Source organism: Setaria viridis, chromosome 2 (assembly GCF_005286985.2).
Source record: "Setaria viridis chromosome 2, Setaria_viridis_v4.0, whole genome shotgun sequence".
NCBI lineage: Eukaryota > Viridiplantae > Streptophyta > Magnoliopsida > Poales > Poaceae > Setaria > Setaria viridis.
The window spans coordinates 23,688,209-23,704,479 of NC_048264.2; the positions used below are offsets into that span (position 1 = coordinate 23,688,209).

At 50.0% G+C, this 16,271-nt stretch overlaps 1 protein-coding gene across 1 annotated transcript; it reads right to left on the reverse strand.

The window, feature by feature from the left end:
• Positions 1-15,854: 15,854 nt before the first annotated feature.
• On the reverse strand, positions 15,855-16,271 carry LOC140221878 (uncharacterized). The gene has a single exon (XM_072291838.1). The coding sequence runs from the start codon at positions 16,269-16,271 to the stop codon at positions 15,855-15,857; it is 417 nt and encodes a 138-aa protein (XP_072147939.1).

Sequence of the window (16,271 nt, forward strand, 5' to 3'; positions counted from 1 at the left end):
TCATGACCAACCAAACCCAGACGCCCACCGGGCTAGCGCCGACTAGAACGGGGAGTTCCAGCGACCGAACAGTCAAGTAAACATCATCATGGGTGGCCCCAAGGCGTTCTACAGCAACCGCAAACACAGGCAGCACCAGCGAGAGGTGACCTTCGTCTCAATACGGCCAGTCCAGTATCTGCGCTAGTCAGATATGCTCATAACTTTCTCCAAGGAAGATCACGGGGTACACATTTCAGATCCCGGGTCCTACCCATTGGTGGTCTTCCCGACCATAGACCGGGCTCTCCTTCCCAAAGTGCTAATTGACGGCGACAGCAGGCTTAACATCATCTTCACCGAAACCCTAAAGTGCATGGACTTTTATTCGATCGCCTCTAGCCCTGTGAAGACCCCTTCTACTGCATCGTGCCCGGCAAAGGATCCTATCCTATCCTATAGGTCGAGTTGTTTTTCCAGTTACCTTTGGCACGCCCGACAACTACCTCATCCTTAGGATGCCGGCTCCAAACAATGTCCTCTCCATCTACGGTGATGTTGAGACGTCATACAAGTGTGACACGAAGGCGGTACAGCTCGCTAAAGCCCTGGAGTACTCGGCCAAAGCCACCACCATGCTCACCGAGGCCCAGAAGGTGGACCAGAACCAGCTCATGATCCTAGAGATGGAGTCAACACCCACAACGTTGCAGCCCGATCCGAAGGTCACGAAGATATGCCTCGGCCTGGAAGACCCCTCTAAGATGGCCCTCATAGGGTCTAATCTCTCCCCCAAATAGGAACTCGTGCTCACCAGTTTCCTCCAGGACAACTCGGACATATTCGCATGGAAGGCATCCGATATGCTCAGCGTCCCGCAGGAGCTGGCTAAGCACTCCATGGAATTGAGCAAGACAACAAGGCTGATCAAACAAAAGCTTCGCCGTTTCGCCTACAATTGCAAGGAGGCCATTAGGATAGAACTCAATAAGCTCTCAGGTGCTGATTTCATCCATTAATGTAAGCACCCCGATAGGTTAGCAAATCCAGTCCTTGTAAAAAAGAAAACCAGTGAATGGAGAATGTGTATCGACTACACCGACCTCAACAGGCACTACCCTGAGGACCCCTTTCCTCTTCCGCGCATCGATCAGGTCATAGACTCTATGGCTAGAAGTACCTTGCTGTGCTTCCTCAACTGTTACTTGATTGTTAAAAAATGCAAACGCCACCTACCACAAGGCAATCTAGAGTTGCCACCAAAAGCAGCTACACAAAGAACATCGAGGCCTACGTCGACAATATGGTTGTCAAGACTAAGGATGAGGAGAACTTTATAGCTGACCTCGCAGAAATCTTCAACAGCCCCCGGGCCTATCATTGGAAACTCAATCCGGGCCAATGTTTCTTCAGTGTTCCATCTAGAAAGCTCCTAGGCTTTATGGTTAGCCAGCGCGGCATAAAGCCAATCCCGTCAAGGTTGACGCAATCAGAAACATGGCGAAGCCAGCTAGCAAGAAAGACATTATGAAGCTTACTAGCATGATGGTGGCCCTTAGCCGCTTCATTAGCAAACTCGACGAAAAGGGTCTACCATTCATCAAGCTACTCAAAAAGGCGGACAAGTTCGAGTGGGATGACGAGGCCAGCAAGGCACTCGAAGAGCTCAAAGCTTTCCTCACCAACCCCCCCATCATGATGGCTCCGGCTGACCGAGAAATGCTACAACTCTACATCTCTGCAACGACACACGTTGTCAGCACCATGCTAGTTGTGGAACGTGATCTGTCCAAACTCGGGAACACAACATCACCGCCAATGTTCTGTCCAAACTCGGTTCCAAGCGTGCACAAGTCCCAGTCGGCGTCTTTGTGTGGAGAGAAACATTCTATGCTACGTAACCTTCTACAAAGCCAAGCCACGCTTGAACCCTCATGGCTTATACACCCATTTGCCTATTCCTAGTGTACCATGGGAAGACATTTCTATGGACTTTGTTCTTGGTTTACCTCGAACAAAGATGGGGAGGGATTGAATCTTTGTTGTGGTTGATCGCTTTAGCAAAATAGCTCATTTTATTCCCTATCATAAGAGCGACAATGCTTCACACATTGCTAAATTATTTTTCAGGGAAATTGTGCGTTTACATAGTGTGCCACAAACCATTGTGTCTGATCAGGATACCAAGTTTTTGGGCTACTTTTGGAAGATGTTATGGGGGGAAACTTAGGACAAGATTGCTCTTCTCCACAACATGTCATCCCCGTAAACTAATGGACAAACAAAAGTTGTGAACCGCACCTTGTCAACATTGTTGCGGGCTGTACTTAAGAAGAACTTGAAGCTTTGGGAAGAAAGCTTGCCTCATGTGGAATTTGCATACAATAGGGTGGTACACTCAACGACAAAATTTTGTCCATTTGAGATTGTATATGGTTTCAAACCTGCTGCTCCCATCGAGAAGATGACCAAGATGCAGGAACATGTGAACTTTGATGCAAGTAAGCGTGCTGAATTTGTCAAGAAGCTTCATGATCAAGCAAGAGATAACATTGAGAAGATGACCAAGCTGTATGAGCAGCGAGCCAACAAGGATCACAAGAAGATTTTGTTTGAACAAGAAGACTTGGTCTAGGTGCACCTACGCAAGGATCGCTTTCCTGACCAACGCAAGAGCAAGTTGTAGCCACACGCCGATGGACCATACAAAGTGTTTCGCAAGATCAATGACAATGCCTATGAAATTGACCTTCCAAGCACATATGGTGTCAGTACAAGTTTCAACGTTGCCGATTTCTCTCCATTCTTTGGAATGAAAGAGTCGAGGATGACTCCTTTTCAAGAGGGGGAGGATGATGAGGACATCCCACCGGTTACACAAGACCATCCATCGAATACACAAGCACATGTGTATGAAGGACCAATTACGTGCAGCTGTGCTACAAAACTCCAATACGAGGTGCATGCTTTCCTTGCAGAAATTAACTTCAACATACTTGAGAATTTTATACTACATAAATCCTTTACATTAGTTGTGATTAGGTTTACACATGAAGAGGTGGGTACTGCACATGTTTGGATACGAGCGGATCTAACCTAATTGTAATAACTCTGCTTAAACTAAACTTAGTTAAGTTGGAATAGGAGGATTAGACACTAATCTAGCAAGTGAAAGGTCCTTTTTGCCCTTAAAAGCTCAAGTCTGGGGCTAAATCAAAACTTGAAATTTTATATAGAAACTTAAAATTTTGCCAAACTAAAAGTTATAGCATTTTACATTTCTAACAACTTTCCTTATTAGCACTTTTACTAGTTTCGAGTGGAAGAGGTTCAAAAAATAGAATCAAAATTAGTAGCTTTTGAAACTCACTTCAAAAAATTCAGTGCTGAAAACAATGAAATTCCTCAACTTTGTAGCCCTTTTTCTCAAAATTTGTAATGTAAGCTCAAGTCAAATCTTATATAAAAGTTTTAGTGCTACAAGTCATTAACAACTTTGATTATTGGAGTTAGACCAAAATCTGCACAAAAGGTTTTCAAAAATTAGGTCAAAGTCGACCAAAATAGTCGACCCAGCCAAAACTGCAAAAATATGATGTCTGAAAGCAGTTCAAAGTATATATCTTGGCAAGCAAGTTACTCATAAAACTTACACTGAACTCCAGTAAAACCCTTTATAAGAGTTTGAAATCTATGTTCACACAACAACTTCTTCATTTAGACCTTGGCCAAATTCACGTCATAAGTCCTTCAAATTCCAAGCCAAAGTCAGCTAAATCACTAAAATCGGCCCAAGATGCAGAAATCACCTAAATCTGAAATCCGTGCGTTCTAGCAAACTTTGAAGCTGTATAAATTCAAATCCAGCCCGATTTTGGATGAAAACATTTTGTAGCTTTTTAACTTTGGCATGAGGACTACAAATCATACATGGGAAAACTTCAAGTTCTTTTGAAAACTTTTGAATAAATCGCTTCCAATTCCAGCCCTCTGGCTGCTCGGAGCAAACGCCTCGCCCAGAGCGCGCCAGAGTGCCACCCAACACGTGGCTCTCGCCCACCGGCGGCTCACCGACGGCCAACCGGCGGCCGCGACAAGACAACTCAGTCCCCCGGCTGCCCAATGCGCTCGCGACCCTATCCTCCCCTCTGCCTGTGCATCCCCTTCGCCTCGCCCCGAGCGAGCTTCGCCCACTCCCGACGCACCACGCCTCGCACCTCCACCAGCCGGCTCCGCCTCCCCAACCTTGGTTGCGACCACAACAGCACGAGGCCCTCGCTCCGCCAATCGACTCACCCGGCAAAGCCGTCTCTACGCGCCCAAGATCGAGCTCGCCCAATCGCCGGAAGATCTTCGCACGTGCCCGCATCCACCCTCCGCCAGTGAGCGCTGCCGGCCAATGGCACCGCCATGTTCTTCTCTCCCGCTCACCTCCGGCCACGTCCGGCGCCAGCACTGGCTCCGCCCTCGCCCTCCGTACCTCCCTGGCCCTATAAAAGGGATCGATGCGCCGCCTGTGTAGCTCCCCACACCAAGCTCGCTGCCGCTCTACTCCTCTGCTCTCGCACCACACACCACCGCTCAGACCCCTCCATGGAGCCCCCTACTCCGCACTGCCCCGCACCTCGCTGCCGCCTCCGCAAGCTCTGCCACAACCACACGCACCTCACAACCCCCTCCGTTGGCCACCCGAAGCACCGCCGGTGCTGAAACACCAGAGGATCCTCCGCCACTGCCCATGTTTCGCCCCCACCGCCGTTCGCCGTCCACACGCCTTCTCCACCGCCTCGACCTTCACCGAATCCCCTCATGGCGAGCACCCGCACGTTCCCCGCTCGTTGTTCTCATCGATTAGCCCCTAGGTCCACCGGAATTGAAGTCGCCTGCCGCCGTGAAGCCATGAGGGCACAGTTGTGAATAGAAAAGCCTAGCAGGGACCTTTTTGTTAGAATGGAGGGCATATCTGTGAAACTTCAAAATTTTGTTAAGGGCCCCAATGTAAAGTACCTCAGTATATTTGAATTAAATTTCCAGAAAGTGACATGAACTTTGGAAATGCACTGAAAAATGTAGGAAGCTCAGAAAAATGTCAAAAAAATTTTGTTGGACTCACTGAAGTACCTAGTTTCTTAGAAAAATCATCTTGCACATGTCACTATTAGAAGTAATGCTCTACAATTTTATTTCTTGTTTAAGGCAATTAAATCATAGTAAATCACAGAAAAATGTAAAAATAACAAAACCACCTTTGAGATGTTTGTTGCAGTAAGAAGAACCATTGAAAAATGCTTTGCAGCCCATTTGTGACCTTTAAATCACAATTTAACTTCGATCTATAAAATCTATGGTTAAATTTATCTTTTTGCCTAGAGAGTAATCTAGAGCAGAGAAAAATGTGAATCTACTTGGAGTAGCTTAGTTCTGAAGTATAGTTCTTAGGGAAAGTATGAACCACAGAATGAAACTTTGTGAAACATGCCTTTCTTTTTGTGGAAAGATAAATGGTAGATAAATATGGAAAATAGTTGTCCTTCACTAAAAATCATGAAAAATTCACCAAAGTCTCTGTCACACACTTTCCACCTACTACTAAAGTTTCACCCTTAGAATCACTTTAGAAGTTAATATCGCTGATGGAACCTACGAGCTCCACCCCACGCTAGAAGAGGAACCCGTCGTAGCTACATCACGTGGAAGCTGAGCTCGAGCCAGATCAAAACCCTGAAGACCAGCTAACTTTCTCTAAACTTGAAGGCAAGCCCCGATGCATGCTTCCCTATTTTTAAAATTATGCAATATGTTGATGCTTATGATTGTGCATTTATGTTTATAGGAGTTGATCGAAACCTTAGATGCATGAAACTTAGTACCTTGATCTGAACACTAGTTGCTAAAGTCGAGTAGCTGCAATGCTTAATAGGACACGGTAAAAGTCGAGTGATTGCCTGTCACTCGCGAGTTATAGGAGTTGCTTGTTTACTCATACTACAACCATAAGGATGACTAACGGGATCGGGAATGGTTCCAATGTGGCGGTTTGACCCTTCTATCTAGTAATGAACTTGCTAAGGTTGAAACGTGTTGGTGTTCGTGATCAAGTGTTTCAAAGTACTAATCTCATACCTAGTATGGGATAGGGAAACCTAGTACCTGATTGAACTAGAACGTGGCTTATACTCCTGCTGTCCCTGGAACGTAGTTCCCATGGTGCATCATGTGGGTGCAAGTGCGGTCACAGTACGATAGAGGCTAAAACTGTGGAGCCTTGCATGCCAAGGAAAGTTTGGCCCTGACACATGCCTGGGAATTGATGGGGACGGCTGATAAGTAAAACGACCTTTCGTGGTGCGCGAATGTCATGGGATTAGGTTTGCCATGCATGGTTAATAAATTCGAATCGATTCGTTTGCCTCTCAAAGTTTGGGACTACTTGATTGCTATGCTGCACTGAGTAAAGATGAAACATGGTGATGATATAAATCTTGATGCTTGTCCTTTAAATTGTTTGGAAACAATGCTTGCTTAGTATAAGTTGCTAATTTAGACTGGTTAATGAACTTAAAGCCTGAGCTAAAATATTGAAAGTAAGGATTAACTTTAGTCACTTTTGGCAAAAATAAATCCACAGCTAAAAAGCCTGCATGAATAGAAGTCGGTGAAGTAGACATCACCTGTCGAGTCAATCTTGCTGAGTATTAGTTGTTCAGCCTTACTTGTGGCATGACTTTTCAGGTAATGTCGATAGTTTGTCTGCTAGCGCCACTTGGCCTACCCAGCTCCCTCCGGGTTGGACGGTCGAGTGTGATCCTCCTCGGACAGCGAGGGCAGGGGTTGTTGACATCATGGTCGGCTTCGCCATGGTATTATGTATCAACGTTTAGCTTCCGCATGTTTTACTTTTTCGTTATTTACAACATTGTAAACTCGGTCTGAATTTCGAAAACTCTGATGTAATAAAATGTGGAACTATATTATTGTGTTGGGAATGTTATAATCTCTGTAACCACTTACCTTCGTGTGAGCAATACTTCTCGATACTGAGTATGTAGTTTATCGGATGAAATCCGACGGACGACCCAGTTGGCTTGTTTAAAGTGCATGATCGCGTGTTAGGCGATTTAGATACATTTTAGCCAAATTAATTTGGACGGTTCCACCACACTAATGAAACGAAACATCCAGATTGTTCCCGTTTTGATCTATTGGGACCTGCATAATAAATCAATCATAACTTCTGATTCCCGATAGTTATGGAGGTGAATTAGTACTTGATAGAACGGGCTTGAAGTCTAATTTGTGCCAATGTCAACAAGCAAATCATTCCAATTTGTGCTATCCCTATCTAAAATCCTTGGAATATTGCAAGCATCACAGTACATACGAGTGCCATCATCATTTAGTTTGACATAAGCACCTACACGCATAGCAAGTCTGTAGGCTGCAATGGCATCCATCCTAACTAACAGACATTGGCACAAATTCGAGTGGAATAAAAACATAGTTAGCTTTGCTTGATTTGCAAATACGAGCTCAAGTTAGCACTAACCCTAGAAGAAATTGGAAGGCCACTTACCCATCAGGAACCCGTAAGAGATCAACCTGATCCTGCGCGAAAATTTCGCTGAGGAATTGTGGGGTCTCCATCTTCTATCTTGAGCCAGCCATGCTTGTTCTTCGGGAGGGGCCGTGTGCTGGGCGTCAAAGTAGCCGGCGACGTGCGGGGAGGACCGCGCTCATGGTGCCCTGCGTGTCGGAACGCCCCCCCTCCCCCCCGACAGGTGGCCCTATGTGCCGGAACGGCCTCCGGTGGGTGGCCTTGCGTGCCTGGACCGACCGTCGGTAGAGAGGGTGGCGGCGGCGCTAGAAGTCGTGGGGGACAGGGGGAGGGCGTGAGAGGAGGAGATAAAGGTTGGCAATGGCTGGTTCTCGGAGGTGAAGGGTAAAATAGTTATTTTCAATCCCTTTACAATTAAACTGATTAAAATATGAAGTACAGTAAAATATGAAAATATTGCCGTAGTTGAAGAGTGTGCTGTGGCAAAGCTGCTCTTTTTTTTTTAATGTCCTGCGGCAAAAACCACGATTGAATGATGGCGAGCTAATTTTGCCTTTACCTTACGCCCCAGTCGAGATCCGGCGACCTGCGATGGGAATAGCAAATCTGAGGGCGCGTGCGGCTCCGGCGACCTCGAGCGGGCGGAGCTTGTCTTGACTACTCCGCGTGCGGCTCCAGCGAGCTGGCGTGGGCGGCGGCGGGCCGAGTGGTGTGAAGCAGCGCAACGGATGCGCGTGCCGGGTGGAGCGGAGCGTCTCATCGGCAGGTGCGGGTTCCGGCGTGCTCACATGGGCAGCGGCGTGCAGGGAAGAGCAGAGCGGCATAGCTCGACTCGGGGCAGTGCCCGGCGCGGAGGTGCTCCTCTAGGTCTCCGCCGGTGTATAGTCGCGTGAGGAGATGGGGCTCAGCTGGGGCCGCGCCAGGGTGCGGCAGTGCGAGGAGGAGCTCGGCAAGGTCGCCGTCCCCGGGAGCAATCCAGCGTAATATCTCTTTTCCTCCTCTAGTTTATTTGTTTGCTCGCATGCTCTGTTTGTGTTCGAGGAAATGCTTCAGGGAATGCGCTGGTTATCTCAGCTATTGCAGATGCTCACGCAGCGGCCGCATGCCTAGCGTAGCAGAGCGGCGCAGCTGCAGGTGTGACAGCAAGATTTGCGTTTCCAGCCAGGATCGCGGCGGCGGCATTTGGTAACTGTTAGCTGTTTCCAGTTTTCCGTATAACTTAGCTTTTCTTCTGGAAGCTCTACGAGAAATTGAGAAATTTGCTGTTTGTTGGAGCTTCAGACTTTTCACGCCGAAAAGCTGACAGCTCAAACAAATAGAGCCTAAATAAACCTACAAATACCAATAAACCTACAAATACCTACCTCTGTTCATGGATGCTGGCGTATATCCGTCATCTTCATTGTCATTATCGAAGGGCTTCGGGTCCAATCCAGTTCGGTGCTGCGTCCACAGTCCGGCACTTGAAATTCTTTAGGTTTGAACAATTCGATGGCCACCATAACTTTATCAAATGGAGTCTCTCTAAACAAGGAGTCCTTACAATGCAATCTATTTATAAACAATTAGTAAATCAAACTACAATGCCCCTAAATAAATCTTTATCCAAGTTAAAGTTGAAGGGATTGTAACACCATAAGGAGGTAAATTAGGTGTTCTAAAAACTAATGCTCTAAGCATATATTCCAATTTCTATCTATATGTGCTCTAAGTTTTTCTATGTATTGTTATCTCTACCACACAAAAGTATTGCACCCTAGGTTTCATTTCTACACACTATACAAGGTAATTCTAGGAAAGATAAATATGATGGAACATAAAGTAAAATAAGAATTGGACAAGGTGAATGATGTAAAATAAGAATTGGACAAGGTGAATGATGTAGAGAATACGAAATCACAGCACACCGACTTTCTACCAATGTATTAAAAAGCTCTAGCTTTCACCTAATCCTCGTTGGATTCCCTCAAAATGAAATGCCCTATGCAATGAACAAGCTCTCGGTCGAGTAGCGTCTTGGATAGCCGACAAGCCTTCCCACCTGCAAGTGGGTCTCCATCTAACCTCTCTTGGATGCTCTTCGCCATCTTCACTAGGTAGAACTTTTGCAAAGCACCAAGAGCCTCTTCTATCTTTATATGTTGTGCTTCTCACCATCAGTTACCACCAATGCGTGACTAAATATAACAAACCCCCTGTCAAATATTCGGCATATCTCTTCCATCACAAGCAACCCATATACCGAAGGATTACCTTAGGCCCGAGTCAACTCTTCGGACACACATAACCCGTGTGACCCTCAGCTCTTGGAGACGATTACGGACTCTCTCATCACTATATGACTCTTGTTGACGGCAATTAGCATGCCAAGTTGTGAACCGCAAGCGCACAAATTATCGTAGCTTTTCCCTAAGAGTATTCCATCCAAGGTTTATCAATCCGTGGATCGGCAGCGAACTAACTAGAATTTTCTATCTAGCTCAACGGATCTAATCCTAACATGAAGCATAGATTGCATATGAAGGGTAATCTTGATGTAAAGATTAATATCATGAATAAGAGTAGATCACATCCACAGATATATATGAAATAACACCACCAAGGGTACCAAGAGCCTATCATCTTCTAGTTGTAGTTCTAGCTAATAAGTAAGCACATCATGCATCTCATCTAAAGCAATCTTTAAACTATTACCTCCGGTCAACCTCTCGAAAACCCCCACCTTCCACGGGAGAAGACCCCATCACGATCCCCCCTATCGGCGCAGGCTGTTTCAGGGCACTAACATAGGTGAACGAGTCTAGATAACATGAAGGGTTAACATACTAGATCTAATCACCATGATTACATAAAGCATGCTATGTAATCTAACCACGAATTAGACTGAGGAACAAGTATATTCATGATAGGTAGAAGAGCATAAAAGGAGGCATCGAGTCGCTAACATATCAGATGACATAAAGAACAATGCTCATATAAAAGATATATTTAGATCATCACCTCCGAGTACATACCATTGATGATCACAGCTAGCTCCTGAACTCCACCATGGCACAACTGCGCAAGGAGGCCATGGTGGCTAGGGTCGGCCTAAGCCATCTCCTAGACAACTTCGAAGACTTGTAGCGGCCCCTGAACTCCACCATGGCACAACTGTGCAAGGAGGCCATGGTGGCTAGGGTCGGCCTAAGCCATCTCCTAGACAACTTCGAAGATTTGTAGCAGCCTTCAGCTCTCTCTGGTGAACGCCCTTGGTTTCGTCGAGTTCTGGTGGTGGATCTAGGTGCTCGATGAAAAATTGGAGTATTTATAGTCTGGAGGATTTGTGCCTGAAATTGAAAGGTGATCGGGTGAAGGAATACCCTAGGCTGATCGGCTTAGGGGGTCTAAGCCGATCGGCCTGAGCCTTCCTTTCGTCGTCTTGCGCCCTCCTTCATCCCCAAGTCATCTCAGGTGTTTTGGATTCTTATTTTCACTTTCATGTGGCCCTGGCACGTCGATAGCTTCGGGATGAGATTGATCTTTGATGAAAGGATCTAGAATGTCAACTAGAGGGGGTTGAATAATCGAACCTGAAAATTTTACACAACTTCGAACAAATTTATCAGCAACTTTCGGAGTTTCCGAAGATTGTTCTAAAAATTCCACAACTTGCGAAATTTTCAGAGAAATCTGCGGATTCTTCGGAGATTAACGTGAAATCACTACAATCTTATGAAATGCTTGACCAAAAGTAAATCGCCGAAAATAGGTGATGCAACAGGTATACTAGGCCTCAAGGACAAGATAGAACAGCAAGCAACTTTCTAGAAAAGTAGATCAAGCACAAACCTTAGAAATATGTTTTATGCTTGAATATGAATGAAATGAAGAACAACAAGCACAAGAGACATGTGGGGGATATAACCCCCGGGGACCACTCAGATGGGCCTAGCCGCCCTCCAAAGGGGGTGCCACGGCCCATACGAGGGGAACTCGAGATAGGCGTACGGATCAAGAAAAAGAATCGGCATCAAGAGATATAGTTGCATATATGCATGTTTAAATATGTTAAGAGATAACTCATACCGAAAGGCAGTAGATTTCCTTGTAACTGACTAGGATTAGGTCGAACCATATCTACAACCCTACCCCTCGGACTTAGGCAGGGACCCCCTCAAAAACACAAGCCATATTCGATGCATTATATGCTGAGAATACAACCTCGAGCACAGGACGTAGGGTATTATGATAGAGATGTAATTCCTCGTCTATTGGGCTAACCCTAGAAGGGTAGCTATATAGTAGTCATACATAAGCCTTATTGGGCCATAATACACACATACTCCAACACTCCCCCGCAGTCTGAACTACCGACGCAGCGGAGTTGCAGACTGGACATGAAAAGAAGAAGGACACACACACGAGCCCCCCCACAGATGCAACTAGCCACTGGTGATGTTGAGGCTGGAGCGAAACTCGGTGAAGGCAGACGACGGGAGGCCCTTGGTGAAGATGTCGGCAAACTGAGAGGTGGTCGGGACGTGGAGGACCCGAACATCGCCGATGGCGACCCGATCCCGGACGAAGTGAAGGTCGATCTCCACATGTTTGGTCCGCTGGTGCTGAACAGGGTTGGTGGAGAGGTACACCGCACTGACGTTGTCGCAGTAGACAAGAGTGCTCCAGGAGAGAGGAGTGTGGAGCTCGGCAAGGAGCTGTCGAAGCCACGATGCCTCTGCCACGCTGTTAGCGACAGCGCGGTACTCCACCTCGGCACTGGAGCGGGAGACCACCGGCTGACGCTTGGACGATCAGGACACCAGGTTGCCGCCCAGAAAGACGGCATAGCCGGAGGTGGAGCGCCGAGTGTCCGGACACCCGGCCCAGTCAGCGTCGGTGTAGACAACGAGCTCAGTGGAGGGAGACCTGTGAAGGAGGAGGCCGTAGTCCACAGTGCCCCGGAGGTAACGGAGTAGGCGCTTGAGAGCAACGAGATGGGGCTCCCTGGGATCATGCATGTGTAGGCAAATCTGCTGAACCGCATAAGTGATATCCGACCTGGTGAAGGTGAGGTACTGAAGGGCCCCAGCCAGACTCCGGTACGCAGTAGCATCTGTCACAGGAGTGCCGTCGGCCTCTGACAACTTGGCCTGAGTGTCAACTGGAGTGGAGCAAGGCTTGCAGTCAGTCATCCCAGCTCGCTCCAGGATATGAAGAGTGTACTGCCGCTGGTGAAGAAAGAGGCCGGCCTGACGAGGCTCAACGGTGACCCCGAGAAAGTGATGGAGCACACCCAGATCCTTCATAGCGAACTCCTGCTGAAGTGAGGTGATGATCTGCCGTAGGAGGGACGGACTCGAGGCAGTGAGGACAATGTCATCAACATAGAGCAGCAGATAAGCAGTCTCAGCACCATGGTGATAGATAAACAGAGAAGTATCGGACTTGGCCTCCACAAAACCCAGCATCAGTAGGTAGGCAGCAAACCGCGAATACCAAGCTCGAGGGGCCTGCTTGAGGCCATAGAGTGACTTGTTGAGCCGGCAGACCATATCAGGCTGAGAAGAATCAACGAAACCCGCTGGCTGGCTGCAGTAAACTGTCTCAGTCAGAGTACCGTGCAGGAAGGTGTTCTTGACGTCGAGCTGATGCACGGGCCAGGAGCGGGAGAGAGCCAGTGAGAGAACAGTCCGGACGGTAGCTGGCTTGACCACCGGACTGAACGTCTCGTCGTAGTCGACACCAGGGCGCTGAGTGAAACCCCGGAGAACCCAGCGGGCCTTGTACCGATCGAGGGTACCATCAGCCCGCCGCTTGTGTGTCCAGAGCCACTTGCCGGTGACGACGTTAGAGCCAGGCGGACGGGGCACCAGATCCCAAGTCTGGTTGGCGAGGAGCGCCGCGTACTCCTCTTCCATCGCGCCGCGCCAGTGAGGGTCCGACAGGGCGCCGCGGACGGAGGAGGGTACAGGAGAGACCGGCGGCTCGCCGGGCATTGCTGTAAGAGCCCGGGGCTGTAGGGTACCAGCCGCGTGTCGCGTCACCATAGGGTGAACATGACGCGGGTGCCGGTGTAGGAGAGGCGGGTGGTACACCGATGGCGCAACATGGGCAGTCGGGGCCGGCGAAGGTGGTGGTGTAGGCGTCGCCGGCGGAGAAGAGTCCACAGGTGGTGACCGAAGCGGCGACGGCGGTGGCGTGGCCGGCTCTAGGTGTAGTGGAGCCGGCCGCGCGCGGCGCTGGTAGACGCGCACTGGCTGCGCGAACCGTGCAGCAGGTGCTGAGGGCGGTGCCTCCGGCCCCGCGCAGGGCGGAGGGGTAGGGGCAGCACCATAGTCTGGCGCCGTCGGACCCTCGCTGGGCACAGGGTCAGGGGCAGCACCGGTGGACGTCGAGCTCGGCGAAAACCACGGTGGAGCAGTACCTGCAGGACACAACGTCAACGGTGGCTGGTCCACCGGGTCAGTGGGAAACAGGGAGGAGAGATTAGGGTCGGAGGTGGAAGGGGGTGGGGAGGTGGTGGAGAAAGGGAAGACGGACTCGTCAAACACCACGTGGCGAGAGATGAGGACCCGCCGAGAGGAGAGGTCAAAGCAATGGTACCCCTTGTGATCCGGGGAGTACCCGAGGAAGACGCACTGAGTCGAACGGGGAGCCAGCTTATGAGGAGCGGTGACAGTGGTGTTAGGATAACACGCACACCCGAAGACACGAAGGTGATCGTAGCGGGGGGAGGTACCGAAAAGAGCGTGGTGTGGAGTGGGAGCGGGGCAGGCAACGGAAGGTAGGCGGTTAAGGAGATAGGTGGAGGTGTGAAGACTCTCAGCCCAGAAGTGGGCAGGGAGAGAAGACTGGAACAGAAGAGAGCGCATGGTGTCGTTCGTGATACGAATCATGCGTTCAGCCTTACCGTTCTGGGAGGAGGTATAGGGATAGGACATGCGTAGTTGCACACCGTGAAAGAGGAAGAAGGCACGGGAGGTGGTGTTATCGAACTCGCGGCCGTTGTCACATTGGACGGCCTTGATGGTGAGGCCGAACTGAGTGGACACCCAGGCGAAGAAGTGGGCAAGCGTGAGGAAAGCATCAGACTTGGCACACAAGGGAAAAGTCCAAGAATAATGAGAGAAATCATCAACCACAACAAGATAATACTTATAGCCAGAAATGCTCAAAACAGGCGATGTCCATAGGTCGCAATGTACAAGATCAAAAATATGGGTCGCATGTGAAGAGGAGGTAGGAAACGGAAGGCGAACATGACGGCCCAGTTGGCACGCCTGACACAGGTGCTCATCGTGAGCCCGAGTACATGGTATGTCGGAACTACGACTAAGCTGTGTCAGGGCATCACGGCCAGGATGCCCAAGACGCCGGTGCCATGTAGTGGAAGAAGTGGTGGCGGCAAAAGCAGCTGACGAAGCGGAGGGCGAAACGGAAGGAGTGGACGCAGGAAACCGAAGGGAGTAAAGGGGCCCGGTGCTGTCACATCGGAGAAGAGATTGCCGGGTAGCCAAATCCTTCACAGTAAGACCAGAGGAGTCAAATTCAACAGAACAAGAATTGTCAGCTGTAAAACGGCGAATAGAAAGAAGGTTGTGAACCATGGAGGGAGCAACAAGAACATCAGGAATCCGAAAAGAACCGTGAGTGTGAGCGGTACCCACGGAAGTGACAGGAAGACAAGAGCCATTTGCGACCATGATGGACGAAGGGTGGGAGGAAGAAGGAGGGTGAACAGAAGAGAGTATACCAGGGTTGGGTGTAGTATGGAAAGTGGCACCCGAGTCGGCGATCCAGTCCTGGCCGACTGGAGGAGTCAGGGTCATGGTGCCGAAAGAGCGGGCCAAGGCTGTCGGGTCCCACCCGACAGGCCCAGGCGAGGCCCCGGGAGGTGGAGCCCACGGCGACGAAAACGGAGCAACCGGTACAGCGCCAGCGAGCATGGCGGCCGGTGGACGAGGCTCGCCGCCGGTGGCCTGGAAGGGCCACATGGAAATGCGCCCTGACCATGGGTTGGCAAAGGATGGCCAGGAAGAACCCCGTGGAGACGCCGGTGTGCCCCCACGACCAGTGCCCGCACCACGCCCTCCGCCGCGGCGACGGCGGCCGCCACGCCCCCCCCCCCACCCCCGCTCGGCCCAGGAGGAGGAGGACCAAGAAGGGACGACGGTGGCGAAGCGGAGGGACGTGGCGTAGGAGTCACGGCAAGAGCGGTCGAGGAAGACGAGGAGCCCGGCGCGGGAAGGGACCCAGGCTGGATGCCCTGAGTAAGCTCCTCCATGACAAGGTCATCACGGACCTGCAGGAAAGTGGGGAAGGGCCGCTGTCGGGTGATCTAGGTGCGGAGGTGGGCGTAGCGCTCGTTGAGGCCGCGAAGAACGTTGAGAACCAAGATCCGGTCCTCCACGGCCCAGCCAAGGTCACCGAGGGAGTCCGCCATGGTCTTCATCTTCCGGCAGAACTCGCCAACGGAGAGGTCGCCCTGGACGAAGGTGCGGAAGCTCGCGTCGAGACGAAGGGCCCGGGCTTCGGCGTTGCCCAGGAACTGGCCCTCGAGCGCCAGCCAGGCCCGGCGGGCGGTGGTGTCGGGGGTGCCGCGGACGAGGTCGTGGAGGTCGAGGGAGATGGTTCCCAGGATCCACGATAGGACGATGCTGTCGAGGCGAAGCCACGCAGCTGTCCGAGCCGCAGGGAAGGTGTCGGTGAGGACATGGTCGTCGAGGGCGTAGCGGCGAAGAATGAGAAGCACCAT

Coding starts and splice junctions, on each gene's coding strand:
- LOC140221878 (XM_072291838.1), bottom strand. CDS start 16,271: ATGGTGCTTCTCATTCTTCGCCGCTACGCCCTCGACGACCATGTCCTC.